Source organism: Planococcus citri, chromosome 5 (genome assembly GCF_950023065.1).
Source record: "Planococcus citri chromosome 5, ihPlaCitr1.1, whole genome shotgun sequence".
Lineage (NCBI taxonomy): Eukaryota > Metazoa > Arthropoda > Insecta > Hemiptera > Pseudococcidae > Planococcus > Planococcus citri.
In genome coordinates, this window is record NC_088681.1 from 574,290 (window position 1) to 591,829 (window position 17,540).

General features: G+C 36.0%; 4 protein-coding genes across 7 annotated transcripts; 3 read left to right on the forward strand and 1 right to left on the reverse strand.

Moving 5' to 3' along the window:
• The first annotated feature begins 1,319 nt into the window (after positions 1-1,319).
• Gp93 (heat shock protein 90 Gp93) lies at positions 1,320-6,260 on the forward strand. The gene is made up of 15 exons (XM_065367264.1): positions 1,320-1,793; positions 2,013-2,111; positions 2,244-2,404; positions 2,489-2,605; positions 2,722-2,923; positions 3,025-3,154; positions 3,241-3,352; positions 3,447-3,649; positions 3,741-3,930; positions 4,026-4,264; positions 4,355-4,526; positions 4,607-4,843; positions 4,952-5,222; positions 5,307-5,407; positions 5,507-6,260. Exons 1-15 carry the CDS (start codon positions 1,745-1,747, stop codon positions 5,627-5,629), a joined length of 2,406 nt encoding a protein of 801 aa, XP_065223336.1. The 5' UTR covers positions 1,320-1,744; the 3' UTR covers positions 5,630-6,260.
• Positions 6,261-8,168: 1,908 nt separating this feature from the next.
• On the forward strand, positions 8,169-10,658 carry LOC135847635 (uncharacterized). 2 transcript variants are annotated; one of them, XM_065367271.1, is made up of 6 exons: positions 8,169-8,411; positions 8,482-8,715; positions 8,797-8,926; positions 9,040-9,134; positions 9,222-9,458; positions 9,747-10,658. In XM_065367271.1, exons 2-6 carry the CDS (start codon positions 8,518-8,520, stop codon positions 9,846-9,848), a joined length of 762 nt encoding a protein of 253 aa, XP_065223343.1. In that variant the 5' UTR covers positions 8,169-8,411; positions 8,482-8,517; the 3' UTR covers positions 9,849-10,658. The 2 variants fall into 2 exon arrangements, with proteins under 2 accessions (XP_065223343.1, XP_065223342.1); XM_065367270.1 differs by having other exon boundaries at positions 8,170-8,411; positions 8,507-8,715.
• A 322-nt stretch (positions 10,659-10,980) lies between these two features.
• On the reverse strand, positions 10,981-12,939 carry Aos1 (activator of SUMO 1). The gene is made up of 7 exons (XM_065367266.1): positions 12,780-12,939; positions 12,519-12,615; positions 12,269-12,440; positions 11,923-12,179; positions 11,731-11,840; positions 11,505-11,646; positions 10,981-11,423 (listed from the first exon to the last, which is right to left on the reverse strand). The coding sequence occupies exons 2-7, from the start codon at positions 12,608-12,610 to the stop codon at positions 11,201-11,203; spliced, it is 996 nt and encodes a 331-aa protein (XP_065223338.1). The 5' UTR covers positions 12,611-12,615; positions 12,780-12,939; the 3' UTR covers positions 10,981-11,200.
• A 204-nt stretch (positions 12,940-13,143) lies between these two features.
• 140up (RPII140-upstream gene protein) lies at positions 13,144-15,338 on the forward strand. 3 transcript variants are annotated; one of them, XM_065367269.1, is made up of 8 exons: positions 13,144-13,280; positions 13,503-13,659; positions 13,746-13,911; positions 14,011-14,099; positions 14,332-14,465; positions 14,618-14,732; positions 14,799-14,997; positions 15,121-15,338. In XM_065367269.1, exons 2-7 carry the CDS (start codon positions 13,508-13,510, stop codon positions 14,986-14,988), a joined length of 846 nt encoding a protein of 281 aa, XP_065223341.1. In that variant the 5' UTR covers positions 13,144-13,280; positions 13,503-13,507; the 3' UTR covers positions 14,989-14,997; positions 15,121-15,338. The 3 variants fall into 3 exon arrangements, with proteins under 3 accessions (XP_065223341.1, XP_065223339.1, XP_065223340.1); XM_065367267.1 differs by having other exon boundaries at positions 14,799-15,338; XM_065367268.1 differs by having other exon boundaries at positions 13,195-13,294; positions 14,799-15,338.
• The last annotated feature ends 2,202 nt before the right edge of the window (positions 15,339-17,540 follow it).

Below are 17,540 nucleotides of genomic sequence, written 5' to 3' on the forward strand. Positions count from 1 at the left end.
AGAGAAAAAATAATTCAATATCACTGACATATTTATCATTATTGAGAGCCATAAATAGAACATTTTCATTAAAAATGCTTCTTTTCTCTCACACTTTAAACACTTATACCGTTTCACTAGTAAATAATTTTTAGTATTTTTTTTTTTTTTTTTTTTTTTGAAAAAAAAAACGTACCTACTTGAAATTACCCGAAATTAGAGTACATTTACATAATGAAACTTATTTCAAGCATTTTCTGATTCGCATAAAATGAACAAAATTGCTCAAAATTCACAACTTGATGGACATTAAAAGAATCCTATTGAATTGCTTACTTTGAAGCAATTTGTGAAAAACATCAAAAAACTAAAAAGTGTCCGAAAGTAGGGCAGTTAATAGTAGTTGCCTATCGTGATCTTTTGCAGGAGTGTAAAATTTTTCACCTGCAATTTTTCGTTCATTACGATTATAATTATATGTATTATATTAAGAGGGATTTTTTTCAAAATCGGTGAATTCTTACAAATTTGAGGTCGTTAATTGATCATGATTTTGATGTTGTTGCATTTTAATGAGGTTTTATGCTGATTAGTTGATTTGAGGACGCTAATGACGAATTTGAGGTTATATTAATGACATTTCAATGAAGGGCAAAGGAAAATTTTGCTAAAATGTATAGGGGATAGGAGAGGTCGAGGTCTACATGATTTTGATTGAACCTCCTAAGATCTCAAATTTGGTATTTGACGCTAAAACTCGAAAGAAGCTTTTGGTGGGGTGAAGGTCTCAATTTGGAACTGAGCTTATGAAAGGAATAATCGCGTGAACCTCCCCAGCAGTACGAAGTTGACATTATTTCGGCAAAAAAAAACACCAATAGGGACTGAATCGTGAATTTGTGACTCTACTCTATGTACCTACCTACCTACATATATATTGATGATCTTCTGCGAATGAATTTCCCAACGCTACGCCATCATCAATGTTATAAAATTATTGGATTCCGCAATCCTTCGACCAACAATTATATGGGCATTTCTTTATTCCTAAAATCCTCAATCAAGAATCGAATACCAATTACCTACACACACCTAAAAAATAAAAATGCGTGTTTGTACTTTGTTCACGAATAAAAATTAAAAAATTTCATTTCTAGATCAGAATCAAGATTCACGAATCACAATCGCGGATTCACGTCGTACTTGGTTGTACACAACGTAACGTTCTACGATTGGTGGAATTCGTCTTCGTGTGTGAACGTGATTGGTTGATACGTGTGTGCGGCTGCGTTGGCTCGGCCGGCTCCACCAATCAATCATCTTCGTAAACGTGATAATTCTTTCGAATTGAAAACAATTGCGATTACGATTCTTATCGATGATTATATTCGTGAAATGAAAATCAATTAAAGACGTGATTATTTTATGGTTATCGAGTGTTCCTACCTTACATTCTCGATCTCGTTGTGCCCGACCGAAGTGCTCATCGTTAGTCGTTACACTCGTTTAATTTTAGTGTTTGTAATTTCTATATTTTTTTTTTGGTTTTGTTCTCTTCGTACCGACCAACTTTTTTGTGGCGTGTTGCGGCCGTCTACCGGCAAGCGACTACCGGCAACTGGACTTTTCTAGTTTCGGACTTGGCGATCACTTTGGTTTGGTACTAGAAACTTCCAACGCACACGAACACGACACGTGTAATAACTCATGATTGTAAATTAATTCGTCACCTTTCGTAGTATCGATTCGCATTTCAGTTTCCGAAATGAGGATTAAAATATTCTTGTTTTTGGCTTGTTTCGCTGGTTTCTTGGGTATGTAGTTTATAGTATAGTATGTTCAAAGTGTAATAAAACCGACGCCGGCGGCTCGCCGAAACGATTTCCGATGGTGCATAATGAAAAAATAATGGCCAATCATTTTCGGTTCTTGTTCCATTTTGGTACTGCTAGCGTCTGCGTCAGCGTCGGCTCGTTACCAAAATTCCGCTGTAATTCGTGGAATCCGCGACTAAAATTTGCGTACCGTTTCAGGTTTAACCAAATACACCGTTGCTCAAGATGCCGGTGTGCCGCCGGAACCCACCGTCGTAGATGCTGATCTTGGAGCTAGCAGAAGAGGATCTAAAACAGGTAAAGTTATCGCGATAGACTCACCCATTAACTGCGAGTAACTAGAATTTAGAAATAATAAACCCATTTTCGGAACAACATTACATATTACCGAGCGGTATTCGTTTTAATCTTTGTTTTTTTGCCAACCAGACGACGAAATCATTCTTAAAGAAGAAGAACGAATCAAACTCGATGGCCTGAGCGTTGCTCAGATGAGAGAACTCCGACAGAAGGCCGAAAATTTCACTTTCCAAGCCGAAGTGAATCGTATGATGAAACTGATCATCAACTCGTTGTATAGAAATAAAGACGTAAGTATCGCTAACTCGAGGAAAATACTGTTACGTTGTCGAATTTCTGATTTGCTAATAACAATTTCAATTTTAATGGTTTAGATATTTTTGCGAGAGTTGATTTCCAATGCTTCGGACGCGTTAGATAAAATACGCCTGTTGTCGTTAACCGACCCGAATTCATTGAACGCTACCAACGATTTGTCCATCAGAATAAAAGTAACTATACCTACATCTAGTGACCTGTTACTCGCTATCTATCGCAGCGATGGTAGCGAATCGATAATTTACGCGATATGCGAAAAGAGTTTTTAGAATATCGTTTGTATTTACAGGTGGATAAAGAAGGACGTATGCTGCACATTACCGATACCGGTATCGGTATGACTAAAAATGATCTCGTTAAAAATCTCGGAACTATCGCTAAATCCGGTACCGCCGAGTTTCTCAGTAAGATGAACGAAAACGCAGCCGTTCAAAAAGATCTCAACGATATGATCGGACAATTCGGTGTCGGATTTTATTCGGCTTTCTTAGGTGAGCGATATTTTTTTCAACTCGTATCGTTTACGCAAGTTGAGTTCTGTCTGGGTTCGTTTCTTATCGTACACGTTCGGCATTCGAATTTATGATTACAGTTGCCGACAAGGTGATCGTTTCTTCGAAGCATAATGACGACGAGCAACATATTTGGGAGTCGGACGCCAACAGTTTTTCGATCGTATCGGATCCTCGAGGTTCAACCCTGGGACGAGGAACTCAAGTTAGGTTGGTAAAGTTACTCGAACAAGACGCGAGTCGCGAGATCGTATTATTCGAATGCTAAAATTTTCTACCATTTCGAATTTGCGCAGCTTGGAACTCAAGGAAGAAGCTAGTGACTACACGGATCCTCAAGCTTTGAAAAATCTAGTCAAAAAGTATTCTCAGTTCATTAATTTCCCCATCTACTTGTGGGCCAGTAAGGTAAACAATGGTCTTTTCTTCTTTCCTTATCAATTTGGTATGTAGTACGTTTCCAAGTACGTCGATGTACATACGTCGTCTATTTAATTCCCAGACTGTAAAAGAAGAAGTGCCGCTTGACGAGGAAAACGAAGCCGACGCGAAACCCGAAAAAGAAGAAAAATCCGACGAAGATAAGGAAGACGAAGTAGTCGAAGAAGCATCCGAAGACAAGGATAAGCCGAAAACTAAAACTGTCGAAAAAACTGTTTGGGATTGGGAGTTGCTTAATGACAATAAACCCGTATGGACGAGAAAGTAAGTTACCAGTGATGATGATGGATGTCACTCCGACGTCTGTAGGTTTTGTAAAATTATTCCGAGTAATCGTTCGATCGAATGTTTTTAGGCCGAATGAAATTTCTGAAGACGAGTACGTGGAATTCTATAAAGCGCTTACCAAAGATTATCAGGAACCGTTGGCTAAAACTCATTTCAACGCCGAGGGAGAAGTATCTTTCAAATCTTTATTGTTCGTGCCCAAAATGCAACCTTCGGATAGCTTCAACAGATACGGAACGGTTACCGATAACATTAAGGTATGTCTGCGGATATCTGAATAGAGTTGGCCCGTTATACGAGTGTATTCGGCTGATTGATTAATTCGTATCGTTTTGCGTGTTTTTATCTCTAGCTTTACGTTCGACGGGTTTTCATCACCGACGAATTCAGCGATTTACTTCCAAAATATTTAAGCTTTTTGAGAGGAGTCGTCGATTCGGACGATTTACCATTGAATGTTTCTCGTGAAACCTTGCAACAGCACAAATTATTGAAAGTAATCAAAAAGAAATTGATTCGAAAAGCGTTGGACATGTTTAAAAAATTGGATCCGGAAACGTTCCAAAAGTTTTGGAAGGAGTATTCTACCAAGTAAGCCTTATTGCGTTTTTATCATGACGGAACCTATGTTTTCTCAATTTTGAAAGCGAAAATGGTAATTTTGTATGTTTCAAATTTCAGCATCAAATTGGGAATGTTCGAAGACCCGTCTAATCGATCTCGTTTAGCTAAATTACTCAGATTCCAATCTTCTTCTACGTCGGAAGGATACGTTTCGTTGGCCGATTATGTTTCACGCATGAAACCTAAACAAGAACATATCTATTATATCGCCGGAGCGACAAGAGCTGAGGTAAAAATATTCGACTGTCCGTTTCGAACGTTCGCGACGCGCATTACTAATTCGCTACTCGTTTACTTTTCCAACCGCAGGTGGAAAAATCTCCTTTCTTGGAAAAATTATTGAGAAAAGGTTACGAAGTCTTATACTTGATCGAAGCTGTCGACGAATATGCCCTATCGTCTTTGCCCGAATTCGAAGGAAAGAAATTCCAGAATGTTGCCAAAGAAGGATTATCCATCGCTGAAAATAAAGAAAAACTCGAACAAATCAAAAAAGACTACGAACCGTTGACTGCTTGGTTAACCGAAAACGCATTGAAGGATATGGTAGGTGGATCAGTGCTGACGAAGCATCGTGCTCGGTGTTACGTATCATTCCGTATTCTGTAGTCTCGTTGTCTAATGTATCGCGTGCGGTGTACGATAATTTTGAAGGTGCTGAAAACTGAAATATCGGAACGTCTAACCGATTCACCTTGCGCATTAGTCGCCGGAATGTTCGGCTGGACCGGTAACATGGAACGATTGGCGATGGCTAACGCTCATCAAAAAAGTGAAGATCCTCAACGCGAATATTACATGAAGCAGAAAAAGAATTTAGAAATCAACCCGAAACATCCGATTGTTAAGGATCTGCTACGCCGCGTTAAAGATGATCCCGAAGATGCTAAAGCTAAGGATATCGCATTGATGATGTTCAGAACAGGCAAGTATTCGATCTATGTAGCTATATAATTTTCTCGGTCTTCTTTCAACTCGATTCGTGTTTTAACGCTGCTTTTATTTTTAGCTACTTTGAGATCCGGCTATATGGTTCAAGATTCGTACGAGTTCGCTCAAGCCGTAGAAACCATGATGAAGCAAACGTTGGGCATTCCTCTGGACGAAAAAGTGCGTGTCGCGTGTCTTAATCATTTTTATTGTCTTTGTATGTATTTCGAATTCGACGAGCTAACGGGGTTTCATCTTTTTTCTTGTTTGTACCTGTAGGTTGATGATTTCGACGATGAAGATGAAGACGATAGCAGCAACGCTGATAAAACACAGTCCAGTACTGGCGAAGCTGTGCAAGAAACTGAAGCCGATGAAGAGGAAGAACACGATGAATTATAAGTCGAGTTTAGACTGTTTGTTTGTATTTTTTATTGTTTTTCGCCCCTTTTCACGATGTTGCGATTCCCTCTGTGTTCTCGTCGCACGAGATAAAAGCGCAGCCTATTTCGTTTCTCATTTACCACGGCGTCACCATCCTCATAAAATATCTTCTTTACGTCGCCTTTTTTTTTTTAATTTATTTATTTATTTAGTCTATTTTGTACTTTACCCATCGTATCGGTAGCATTTTTTGAAAGATGTCCACTTGTAAATGATACTAAATAGCATATTCGTATTTCGTATTTGTAATTTTGTAAATTAGCGTTAGGTCATCACCATCAATACCTAAGCAATTTTGTACTTTATGGATTATTTCTCGTTTCTTATTTTTGATTTTTGTTTTTTTATTTTTCTTTAGTGATGAGTATTTATAGAAATATTACTTTTTTGAATTACGCCAAGCGAAGCTTTTTTTCAGTCGTAATTCAGATTAATTTATTAATGTGTAAAGAATGTAAAATTTTGTACGATTTATTTATTTTCATTTATGTTTCCCGTGATTTTTTTTTTCATGTTTCATCTTGAACGTAATGTTTTTGTGTCATTGTTCCTTTTGAAGTGATAGTAAAACTACATATTTCAAATCTGCTTTCGTGTATGCAAATTAATTTCGTTTTTCTATGTCCGTATAAGTATCTGAAATAGGGATGATAAATTAAATTTTCAGAATTTTAAACCTTGGAAACTTTCTGGGAAGTTACTCGAAGTCGAAATTAAAGCCCTTTGGGGTTTTAGCGCAGAAATACTATCAAATTCTGGCCGAGTCGGTCCGAAAATATATATTTTGGTACTTCATACGGTAACTGAGCTCGTTTCCAAATTTTGCATCTGGCCCTGGCCCCAAAAAGCCCTTTGCAAAAATAATATCAAATTCATGCTGAGGAGGAGGAGGAGGTGAAAAACACGTATTTTGATACTCTGTAATGGTCATTTTTCAAAACTGCTATGTGATATATCAAAATGAGTTGAAATTTCACAACAAATTAACATTCCAATCCAATTCAAAATTTTAAATACCGATCGCGACAAAAATATTTTTTTAAAATTCTGAGTCCAAAATTTGGTCATGAATCATGATTTTTGGATTTTTTGAGGAAGTGACATGCAGGAATTTCAAGAAATTTAAGACGGTCAAACGCATATTTGAGCTTCACAATTTCTTATTCAGCCCCATCAGAAACATATACTGGTGACTGGTACAGTATCTAGTATCTTGATGTATGGCCAAATTTGGAACAATAATTTTTCATTTTTGAACCTCCCAAGTCCCAACCTCATAGACACGCCTGACACGGTCGTCCTTTCATCCTTTGAGGGTTTCCAACAGGAATTTTATATTTGACACCACCTCCCCCACACCGCACATACTACATTCTACATTACATGTAATACCTATCAAATTTAAAATTATTTCCAAATTTGATTTTTCAAACAATAACGGAACGGGAAACGGGAAAAACGAAATATATAACATACACATAACGATAACGGGATAAACGAAAAAAGCGACGTAACGAAATTATGAAAATAAAGTAACGTAACCGAACGTAACTAAAAAAAATATCACAAACGTCCCGCTCCCATCAATTTTCATTTTTCTACCGTCTATGACGAGCGTCTGGAGTCTGACATTACACAAAACCTATCCGCCAATCATATTGCAAGTAGCACTTTATTTACGAAGTATTTAGTATGTAACTATGTAGACATAGATGACTGTTTAATTCAACACGTAATGAAAATAATGAAATAATCACAAAATGAAAATCCTTATCCTACTACATTGAAAAAGTAGTTTGTTACCAAAATAGATAACAGTCAATCTCACTTTGAAACATCATTCATTTCACTTTTCAGATTTCAGAAAAGGCGAACTCGTAAAGTATACCTAAATAAAAGAGAAGATGAAGATTATATTATAATACCACTAATGATTTTAAAGGACTTTGGGCACTGTGAGCACTGAGCAGTGTGAGCAATTGAATTTGAAAACCCCTTCCTTCTTCTCAGGTACGAGGTTTAGAATGGATGATGTTTCAAGAGTATGAATTTTCTTCAAATGCGTTCGAAGTGTTGTAAATGTCGTAAAATATTTGCCGCACAAATGACATAGGTACTATTGAAATTAGATAAAGAAAAAAGTGAAAAAACTAAAGCGTTTTCATTATGTATTTTTTTAATATTCAGTAAGTATCACATCACATTCACAATCACAACACACACACGAAAATCAACGATCTTATCTAGTGAAATGTAAATGTTTTATTAATTTATTTTTCAAAGCGACATTTGATGGAAGTATATGTATAATTTCATTTATTCATCTATTTCATCGTAGAAATTTTACATTTATGATGTTTTATTTTTCAAAATTGAGTTTGTTCGCGTCTGATGATATGATATTCAAAAGTGATAACGAGAAACTCCTCCCTAACTCATTCTGATTGGCGGATAGGTTTTGTGTAATGTCAGACTCCAGACGCTCGTCAATCACTGTCGCTTGTCGCTTGTTTATTTTTTTTGTGGGCGTTGACGAAGTAAGAAACCTGTTGGAAATGTTTTAAAAATTCAAATTCAAATTCAATTTTTCTTTTTATTTTATTCATTTATATCGGGTATTTAAATTTAAAACCATCGTAAAATGAAGATCCAGAAATGCGTTGAACGTTGTTGATTCTGTGCAACATTTAAATTCGCTTGCTATCATACAACATCGCTCACCTATTACTCAAAATTGCTAGTAAGTAATCAAATTTTTGAAATATCAGATCAGATGAAAATTGTCTTTTGTTATATTATGCGTTTCCAAGTTGATAATCGTATTCTGTGTTGTAGTATTCGTGAAAATGAATTACGGTAGAAGAACACCGAGCGTCGGAACTCCGTCGATTTATTCTCATGTAACCTCCAGATCGACAGCAAATCTAAAATCTTCGAGGTCTTTAAAATCATTGAAAATTCCTTGGTATCGACGGCCGATACTTCAGGATGCGTATTTCTTGGATATTCAAAGGGGGTCGCTATTAGTAGCTTGTTACTCATTGGTAATACATCGTAATGAACAGTATGTAAGTGATCCTTCGAATGTTAATTCTAAAAGACTGGTCTTTTGCTGTATGTTCCAGTTTCTGAGTATTTTCACCATAGCGCATTCAATTTTTGATGTATATTGCTTAGCTATGGCTGCGCCCGGATCCAGTCATTATGGTTATTACATAATTAGCTATCAATTTGTTTATGTGGGAAGCGCTTGGGGTAAGTGATAAGTCAGTACATAAGTCGCTATCACAAATAAAACTACATAATATACATATAAGTATATATGAAATACTTGCGGTACTTAGTCAACAACTTGAGTTTGATTTCAGTGAGAAATTTGTTAATATTGTTTGGACTATTTTCGTTTGTTGCCGGCGTTGTGATTTTTGTCACTAGCATTATTTTAATTAATGCTCTGCGAAAGGTGAGTCATACGTATTATGTATGCAGCTTAAAGGCGTGTGCTGTGAAATTTCATTTTGTACGTACAACTTATTTTTTGTTTACGCAGGAATATGAAAGAAGAATCCCACCTTGGCTGTACTCGTTTGCAGCGTTTACAATTTTCAGATTTGTAGCTTGGGTTTTCGTATCCATTGTCAACGATCAGATATTTTTCTACAATATAACCATGTTGCTGCTGTGGGGTTGCTTTACTGCGTTAAACGTTTACGGTTGGCTGTTAGTGTACTCGTTGTATTTAGAATTATCGGATCTGTCGAAATTGGAAGATTTAGCGCATCTGAGGGTGAGTTGATCGTACAGTGCGATGCAACTGTCTGCTCTTTCTTTTATATACGAGTGTCTCGCAGTACCTCTAGCTTTTCTATGTAATGTAATAGTATTTATCAAATTTCAGTCTCATCGTATAAAACCAGTTCACCAGATTGAAAGTACGGAAATGGCTGAAAATATTTCCGTTATTTCGTCTACTTATAATTAGCGACCTATTTTGATTACAGATTTCAATCGTACTATAGTTCTATTTAAATAAGATTCATTTGTCCAGTTCTAAATCGTATTTTTTTGTTTTCAGATGGGCACTATGGCTTCTTTGAATGCTTCTACCACTCATTCATTGGCCGGATCTCGACCAACAACACCTCACAGCACCGTTTCAACTGCACCAGCCGTTTAATCGCACTGTCCCCTGTGACGATTTTCGACACACTAGTAGTTTAGTACTCACTCGATTTTCATCGTCATTTTTTATTTATTCGATCTGCATGTTTTTACACTCGAATGAGAGTTTCATTCTTATTTCATTCCGTCCGTATTGTGAGAGACCATTTTATTTTATTATTTTTATTTTATACTTATTTTTTCAAGATGCGTAGATTTTAGCCGGTAATATTTACCGACGTGTTGTCAATTTTAGTATGTAGATTGGTTAGATGTTGCTTTGTGTTCAGTATTTATAAATTTTTATCACCAACATTGAGGTGTTTCGTCACTTTTTAGTGCAGGATTGCATGTTCTTCGCAAGAATGTCATCCATGCTAACTTGATCGACTTTGAATGCGTTCGGAGAATTATCGATATCGTAATTTGTTTAATATCTCTATGTATTATTTTCGATAACTCTTCCTTTCCACGAAAAGTCTTATAAGAACGGACGTTCGATGGCTAATGTAATCAACTCGTGGCCATTGAATGTTTTTGTGTTCTTTACTTGTGACATGTCCTTTCTAATCAATTGATTGATCGATCTGCGCATTTTTTATTTGTCCATTTTGTATTGTTTATTGTATATTTGGTATTTTTGTAACTTTTATACTTTTTTCTAACAGATAAGTCTTTTGTTGTAAGTATTTTCTTAGTACGTTTTTGTACTCGTATGTATTTATTACTTATCTACGTGTCACCATCTGTTAGATGTTCTACGTATCAACTTTGGTGGAAATAAATCCATCTCAAAGTAAATAAATTGGAAAATTCCCGCCTCCGATTATTTTGTAACGTTGAAATATGCCAAGTCTCAGGGCTATACACAAATGTAATTACAAGTGTGAGGATCTACCAAACAAATCTTAGTTTGCACTTGAACCTAAAACTTTCGCTTTCCACCTGTTCGAACAGGCCTCACAAGAGGAGATTTTGATGAAACTTTTCGATGAGAATCGGAGAGTTGGTTCGTGGTTTTTCAGATAAGTTGTACACAATACACGTACATCTTTTTTACTTTGTTGAGCTGCTTCAGTTGATAGTAGGTACTTACTTACATTTTCAATTTTCTACCCAAAATAAGAGAAAGATTGATACGATACAGATGAATTATTCACAACACGACTTTATTAATACTTTTATAATCATCAATTCCCGCAGTTCAGCAGGGTAATTAGAAAACTTTGAATCAGTAACTTAGATGAAAAAACTAACAATAAACTTATTCAAATCAAATATGACTGAGCAGAAAAGAAGAGAAAAATAGGACAAATCCGTAATACGATCGCACGTTTCGGAAACATTCTCGAGTTATTAAAATTACGCTCATAATTCGACGAAGTCTTGTTCGCACAGTTTGGAATCTGCGTCTTTTTCGAGCGCAGTAACGGCCTGATTCAACGAAACTCCCGACAATTGACAACGTAAATGATTGAAAAAATATATATAACTGGACGACGGTTCCTCTTTGGACAGAGACTTGACTACTTGTTGCGCTATCATGCCTCCAATAATGGAACAAGTCGGACCGTACTCGCCGTAAATATTTCTAAAACAATGATTTCAAATTAGTAAACAAAACACGTAGTCAGAGTACTTTTACATTACAAGACAGCAATAAACGACGTACTCCAAATATTCCAACGGTAGTATATCGGACTCCAAATCCAATTTTTTCAAAATCGACGTTCTCGATTCTAGTAATTGCTGGTAATCGTTTTGAACGTCTCGAGAAGGATTTCGGCCGTTTACGGTTCTAAATTCTGACAAAACTGCGAAAAACAATTTAAAACATGGGCAATAAGTCGACGGTAAAGAAAGACGAAAACTTATTCGTAATATTGAAGAACGCGTACTTTTGAAAATAACATACGAAGGATCTTCTTGTTTACGTTTTTTAGCGCTTGTTTTTGGAATCCACTTCAACGCTACTGCTGTTTGAAACGACGTTGCATTCCGTGTTTTCCTACGCACAAAAATAACACCATATTACGCACAAGTCGGTAACCGGAATTTTATGGATTCATTGCGAAATTTAGTTCACTTACTCGGCAGTTTTTCCGTCGTTCAAATCTTCGAATAGATATCCAAACATTCCGAATGAATCTCCACAATAGAACTTGATTTGATACAGTTTGCAGATGTCATTCAAACACACGTACACATTATTTGACTGACTTGTAGCACATACCACATCGAAATTCGAATAATAGGAGACTTTCAACTCGAGCGGGCTAGATGTTTCCGCAGTTACTTTAACATTTGGATTCAATACTTGCGCCGCTTTCAAACTAGCCTTAGCTCTCTGAAACAAAAGTATCATGACTGGTTAAAACTATGTTCGCGTCATACCGAATTACAATTTCCAATTAAAATAGTAAAATCCGAACTTACATTCTCTCCCACACTTTCCGGATGTAACAAATACTGCGAATGTAAATCCGATTTCGATACGTTCTCGTGATCCATCATCGTGACGGATTTTACACCGGATAGGATCAGATTCTTACAAACTTCCCCCGCGACTCCTTTCATTCCAATGACGAGAACGCGAGTATTTCTTAGTCTACATAAAGAAGTGAGTAAAATATAATTAACAACATTCTATATCGTGTGAACATTGCTACTGTATTGCTAGTCTTACGATCGCTGAACATTTGCTCCCCATAATCTGATCTGTCTGTCGTACAATTCTGCCTCTTCCTCTGTAATACTGTTTTGATCAGATGCGTTCATTATGTCTGAAACAAAGTTAGTTTTAGGATGAGAATAACTTTGCAGACCAAATACGTGAACATACTTTCTATACGCATTTACAGAAATAGTTTCGATGGAAAATTTCACCAAATCAAGTATTGATGAATCACATGCAATACGAATGATCAATGTAATGAGGGGGTATTACCTGAGCGATGAAAGGAGAAAATCAAATAATTACACTTCGCAGCACAAGTAAAACTCAACCTATACTCAAAGAACTCAACGCCGGATAAAGATGAATGATGCTGATTGCTGATGCCGGAAAATTGCAATTTCCTTCAGTTTTGGTTTTTTATCAATTCAAACACCAACCCAAACCCAAAAATGTTCAGGGTTTCCCAAAGGCCAAATGTTTCCAATTCCAACAGAACAGTGTTCCCGTTCCCGAGTCGTAACTGGTCGTAACAGAAAGTCAGAAACTGTACGCCAGAACGCCACACGGAAACCTAAAACCTCGTTCAAACGAAAGACAGGAACGCAACCGGAACCGAGGAATCGAAAAACTGAAACCAAAATTGAAATTGAATATCTTTTAAGTTTTTTTTTATCAGTACTAGTGGAAGGTTATCATTATCCTCAATGAAAATTGAAAATTACTGCATAATCCACTGAGCGCCGACTGCTTCACTCATCTTTCGAAAAAAAGGTACGAGAATATAAGTAAGGAAATTTACAAAGTTGTGTATTCCTCAATGTATCAACTTTTGTTTCGTACCTAAACTTTGGAGTACCCTTTATTAGATTGAAGAATTCAGCCGGCAAATGATATCAATCGTAGCTCATGCTGTCGAAGTTTTATAGCTGAAATTCTTTCTAGTCCGATCGTAGTATTACGATAATTATTTGTGTGCCTTGTGACTTTTTTCAGCCACGATGTTTAAAGGATTTTTCTCCAAGTATCGAATGTTTTATTGTGCACATATTCCCGGCATCACTAGCCTCAATGCGTACGATAAGACGGAGGTAGAAGAAGAATTAGAGCCGAAAACCGGTGTCGAGCGTGTGATTACCGCATTTCAGAAAGAGTACGTATTGTGGACACACATTGAGGAATTCGTCGTCTTCTTTTTTTTGCTATATCCATGGTGTAAGTTATTGTTTCTCATCACAGCAAAAACGGTGAACTGAAAAAAGAGGTCGTCTCTGCGATACAAATCTCCACCGGAAGCGGAATCATGTTGGGATTTTATGGAGGTTTCAAGTATTCAAAGTTTGCATTTGAAAACTGGGTCACAGTCCATTCCACCACTCGATTTCGTACCGGTTATGAAGCTAAGGTATTTTCATTTTTTGTTATAACGTATTTTGACAGCGTATATTTTGTTTTATTTTTTCACTTTTATTTTTCTTTTATTGTAACATTCTTCTTGTTGCAGCGAGCCTTGAACGACCACATTATGGTGGAATTTTGTAAACATTTTTTCATTTATGGAGCTAAAGGATTCATGTTCAGTTCAATTTTGATGTGAGTTTTAAACGAAGAATATTTTGCTTTTAATGATTCTATTCTAGAAGTCTAGACGGATTTTGAGTTGAATGAAATAATCGAAATAATAATGAACTGCGTAAAACTTCATTAATTAATTGATTCATTTAGTAGAAATTTCACAATATATATCAAACTGCTCACATTATTTCTTTAAATTATGTTTTTTAATATGTATATAGATATACGTGTACGTTCTACGTGTTTTTAGGTTCACGATAATTGCTGTTTCCGCTTTTCGCAATAAAGATGGTTTTTTGGAATACACCAGTGGAGGATTGGTTGCTGGAAGTTTGATGCGAATTAATTATGGATTGAGAGGAATGATTTCTGGAGCAACTGTTGGTAATTACAATCATGGAAATTTTACGTCTTTTTCTGGAAATGTATTGTATATCGTCAGTTGAAGGACATTCGGCCAATATTAGCATTAATTGTAAAACTCTTCGAGTACTATAGTTCCATGTTGAAGTTTCACTTATTTCTTATTTACACAGGTGGTGTGCTAGGCACAGTCACGGGTTTGGCTGCGAATCTGTTAATGAAACTTGGTAACTTCACTCTCAATGATGTTAGAGAATGGCAGTATGACATTCAAAAAAAGAGATCGGAGTGAGTAGTTATATTGTTTTACTAATGATCTATCTTCCGCTTTATTGATTGAATATTCGATGTTAGATTGTATAAACAAGGACGAAGTAAGATGGCCGATGAAGAAGATGTAATAAGCCGTTCTTTAAGGCATTATACCACAAGATTAACGCAGGTCGTCGACAACGAAGATGACGACGGCAGTGAAAAGGTGTTTGTCTTGGTAAAGGAAGAAGAGAAATCTGGTGTGAGCGATGGCATCCCTTCGAAGAATTAGGGGCTCGTGGTAAATGAAAAATCATTTGAAATACTCATTGTTTCGAAATCGCGACAACATTGTGAATATTTTTAGCAAACTATTTTGTTGCTAATTGCTATTAATTTTAATTGCGTCGATATTTCCATCTAGTGTTGTGTTTTGATGCCTAAGAAAACGGAGATAGGTTTTTATACAACATCTTACTTCTATTGTAAAATAGGTATATTTGTGTGGAGTAGACAATCCTGGAGAAAACGTACAGAGGAGATCCATAAACTGCAGTTTTATAGTCAGTCACCATGTTATTTAAATTTGTATATGTTTTTCTAATACAACTGTAATATTTGTATTAAAACATTGTCAGCGTAGCGTTTGTAAATTCGTATCGTAGCTGCATTGGATGGTTGAATCTAACCGATCCTAAAACATTTCATACTTGGAATTGCGGATTCCATGTTTTGTGCCCTTGGTTCTGGTATCATTCATCCAGGATCAAGAGATATTCTGCGGGTTACTATGAGAAGATTTCATGTCGATTAATACATATCTTGGTTTCAGTTTATTGAATTTGGATCGCGCATTTATTCGTTCAAAGGCACGTTTTTCGTTTCGCTACAGTGGATAAGCTATCACGATTTTTTTAAATAACAAAAATGAGATCATCAATGTGATCATTGTAACGTGCCTATTCATGCAGCTGAAATCTATGTGCTTAGGCACGTTTGCCAAAAGACGGGAGCTGAAAGTGCGGATGGAATAGACATCTGAACTAAACTTAAGTGTCCACAGAATCCAGGATTTTAATCTGTTTGATAGAACCGATGAATAATGTAAAATGCGGCTTAAAAAACAAGTTTATTAAATTATATACAATATACATCGTAAATCATGTTCACATTGGTGTGTCAAGATGACTTCGGTGTTCACTCATCTAAAAATGTGTCTAGTGATGACTTTTTTAAATAGCACGCAGCTTTATCACAATTTATTTAATAAATCTACAATATAATAGGAACCAAACGTGACATATCGTCATCAATTCATTCTGTCAAAATTCATATTTCATAGAATACATATTCATCGTAGAACTATCAGTTTAATATTCCGCAGATTCGGCCAAGACCTGATTATTTTTGAGATCAAATTTCTTCGCCAGTTCGTTCACTTTCATCAAAACTTTTCTCCTCCAAAGTATACAAGTTGTACACTCTTTGTCCGTGAACGTGACTCGTTTAACACGGCATTTGTTTCTCTTGCTATCGATATAATTGTACGAATGGTGGATTACAAAACGATGGTTCAATTTGGATCGTTGGCAAACGTTTGATTATTTTCAACTGTTTCGTTAAATCTTCCGGAGAAATGATGGACCTTACAAGCAAACCGCACATCCACAATTGAAACATTTTCTTCCCAAAGATTCAGGAATTTTAATAACTAATCAAAAATCATATAAAACTCACGACAATAGTTTTCCTAAATCCTGTAGTTCGGATTTCATCATTATGATTCAGCGCTGCCGCTTAGTGGTAGTGCAGGAGATGAAATACAAGGGTATTTTGTTGTCCTGGAAAGTAAACAAATTAATAATCAAGTAAATTATTTTAATGGGTGGATCAATAATTATGTTTGCTTACAATTATAAATGGACGGGTGAACTTTTCTAATCCAAGAGACTGTTGTTGATGATTAAAATCCGCGTGATTGCCTTTACAGGTCATACATTTCACGGACAGTACGAAGCATTGTCCATTGGCGTAAACACCAGTGTCTATCTTCTTTTCACTGCCATTTTGTAGCTTCGGAAAATAGTAACTTTTAAAATCGTTCATCAATCCGACACTGATATATTCATTTTCGAAGTTCGACAGGTGAAAATTGAAAAAAAATATGCCATATACATTTTGCCTTCGTCGGAGATCTAATGCCAGTTACGTTCAATATATTGATATTCGCTCCAGATATATTTTCAAATTCTCGTTCAAGACTTAAGGCCGAGTTGTCATCGACACATCCTATGTGTACAGCCCCTACGCAGTAACATTACAAAAAATTTAATACGTTTAGTTTTGAAAAAAAATTGCACGAATTGTTGAAAACGATTTCCATTTTCAACATGATGCTATTTGTATAAAAGTTTTATAATTTACCTGGGGGAATTTCCGCAAATTCATTACCCTGCTGCAGCTGTACAGGATTGTCATATTCGGATTGTCCTGAAAAAATATGTTACCAGAGAAATACAAAAAATGCTTTCTGCACGACAGTGAGTATCTGGAAAATTCACTTACCCAGAGTCATTGATTTCATTTTCATCTTGACAAACACGTACCTAGGAACAACGATGAGTTCTTCAATTCAGACTATTTCTTTCCGGCATTTCATACAGAAAGTGATCACAGTTTTACAAAAATAGTGAGTAACAGTAACGGTATTAAATTTTTATTAATTTTTCAAAAAAATTTCAATATTTCAAATTCAAAAGACTACTCTAAAAAAAAAAAAAGTTTGAAAAAAAAACAATACAACTTTCTTGAGTTTTAAGGAAAGCAACGAAGCCAGCAACGAAT

Excerpts from the sequence above, each read along its gene's own strand:
- Gp93 (XM_065367264.1), top strand. The coding sequence starts at position 1,745 with ATGAGGATTAAAATATTCTTGTTTTTGGCTTGTTTCGCTGGTTTCTTG. Across the intron at positions 4,265-4,354 it reads TGGAAGGAGTATTCTACCAA|CATCAAATTGGGAATGTTCG; the intron begins GTAAGCCTTATT and ends TTCAAATTTCAG. Across the intron at positions 4,844-4,951 it reads AAAACGCATTGAAGGATATG|GTGCTGAAAACTGAAATATC; the intron begins GTAGGTGGATCA and ends ATAATTTTGAAG.
- LOC135847635 (XM_065367271.1), top strand. The coding sequence starts at position 8,518 with ATGAATTACGGTAGAAGAACACCGAGCGTCGGAACTCCGTCGATTTAT. Across the intron at positions 8,927-9,039 it reads TTATGTGGGAAGCGCTTGGG|TGAGAAATTTGTTAATATTG; the intron begins GTAAGTGATAAG and ends GTTTGATTTCAG. Across the intron at positions 9,135-9,221 it reads TAATTAATGCTCTGCGAAAG|GAATATGAAAGAAGAATCCC; the intron begins GTGAGTCATACG and ends TTGTTTACGCAG.
- Aos1 (XM_065367266.1), bottom strand. The coding sequence starts at position 12,610 with ATGAACGCATCTGATCAAAACAGTATTACAGAGGAAGAGGCAGAATTG. Across the intron at positions 12,441-12,518 it reads GGAGCAAATGTTCAGCGATC|ACTAAGAAATACTCGCGTTC; the intron begins GTAAGACTAGCA and ends TTCTTTATGTAG. Across the intron at positions 11,647-11,730 it reads TTCGTATGTTATTTTCAAAA|TTTTGTCAGAATTTAGAACC; the intron begins GTACGCGTTCTT and ends TGTTTTTCGCAG.
- 140up (XM_065367267.1), top strand. The coding sequence starts at position 13,508 with ATGTTTAAAGGATTTTTCTCCAAGTATCGAATGTTTTATTGTGCACAT. Across the intron at positions 13,660-13,745 it reads ATTACCGCATTTCAGAAAGA|CAAAAACGGTGAACTGAAAA; the intron begins GTACGTATTGTG and ends TTCTCATCACAG. Across the intron at positions 14,100-14,331 it reads ATGTTCAGTTCAATTTTGAT|GTTCACGATAATTGCTGTTT; the intron begins GTGAGTTTTAAA and ends ACGTGTTTTTAG.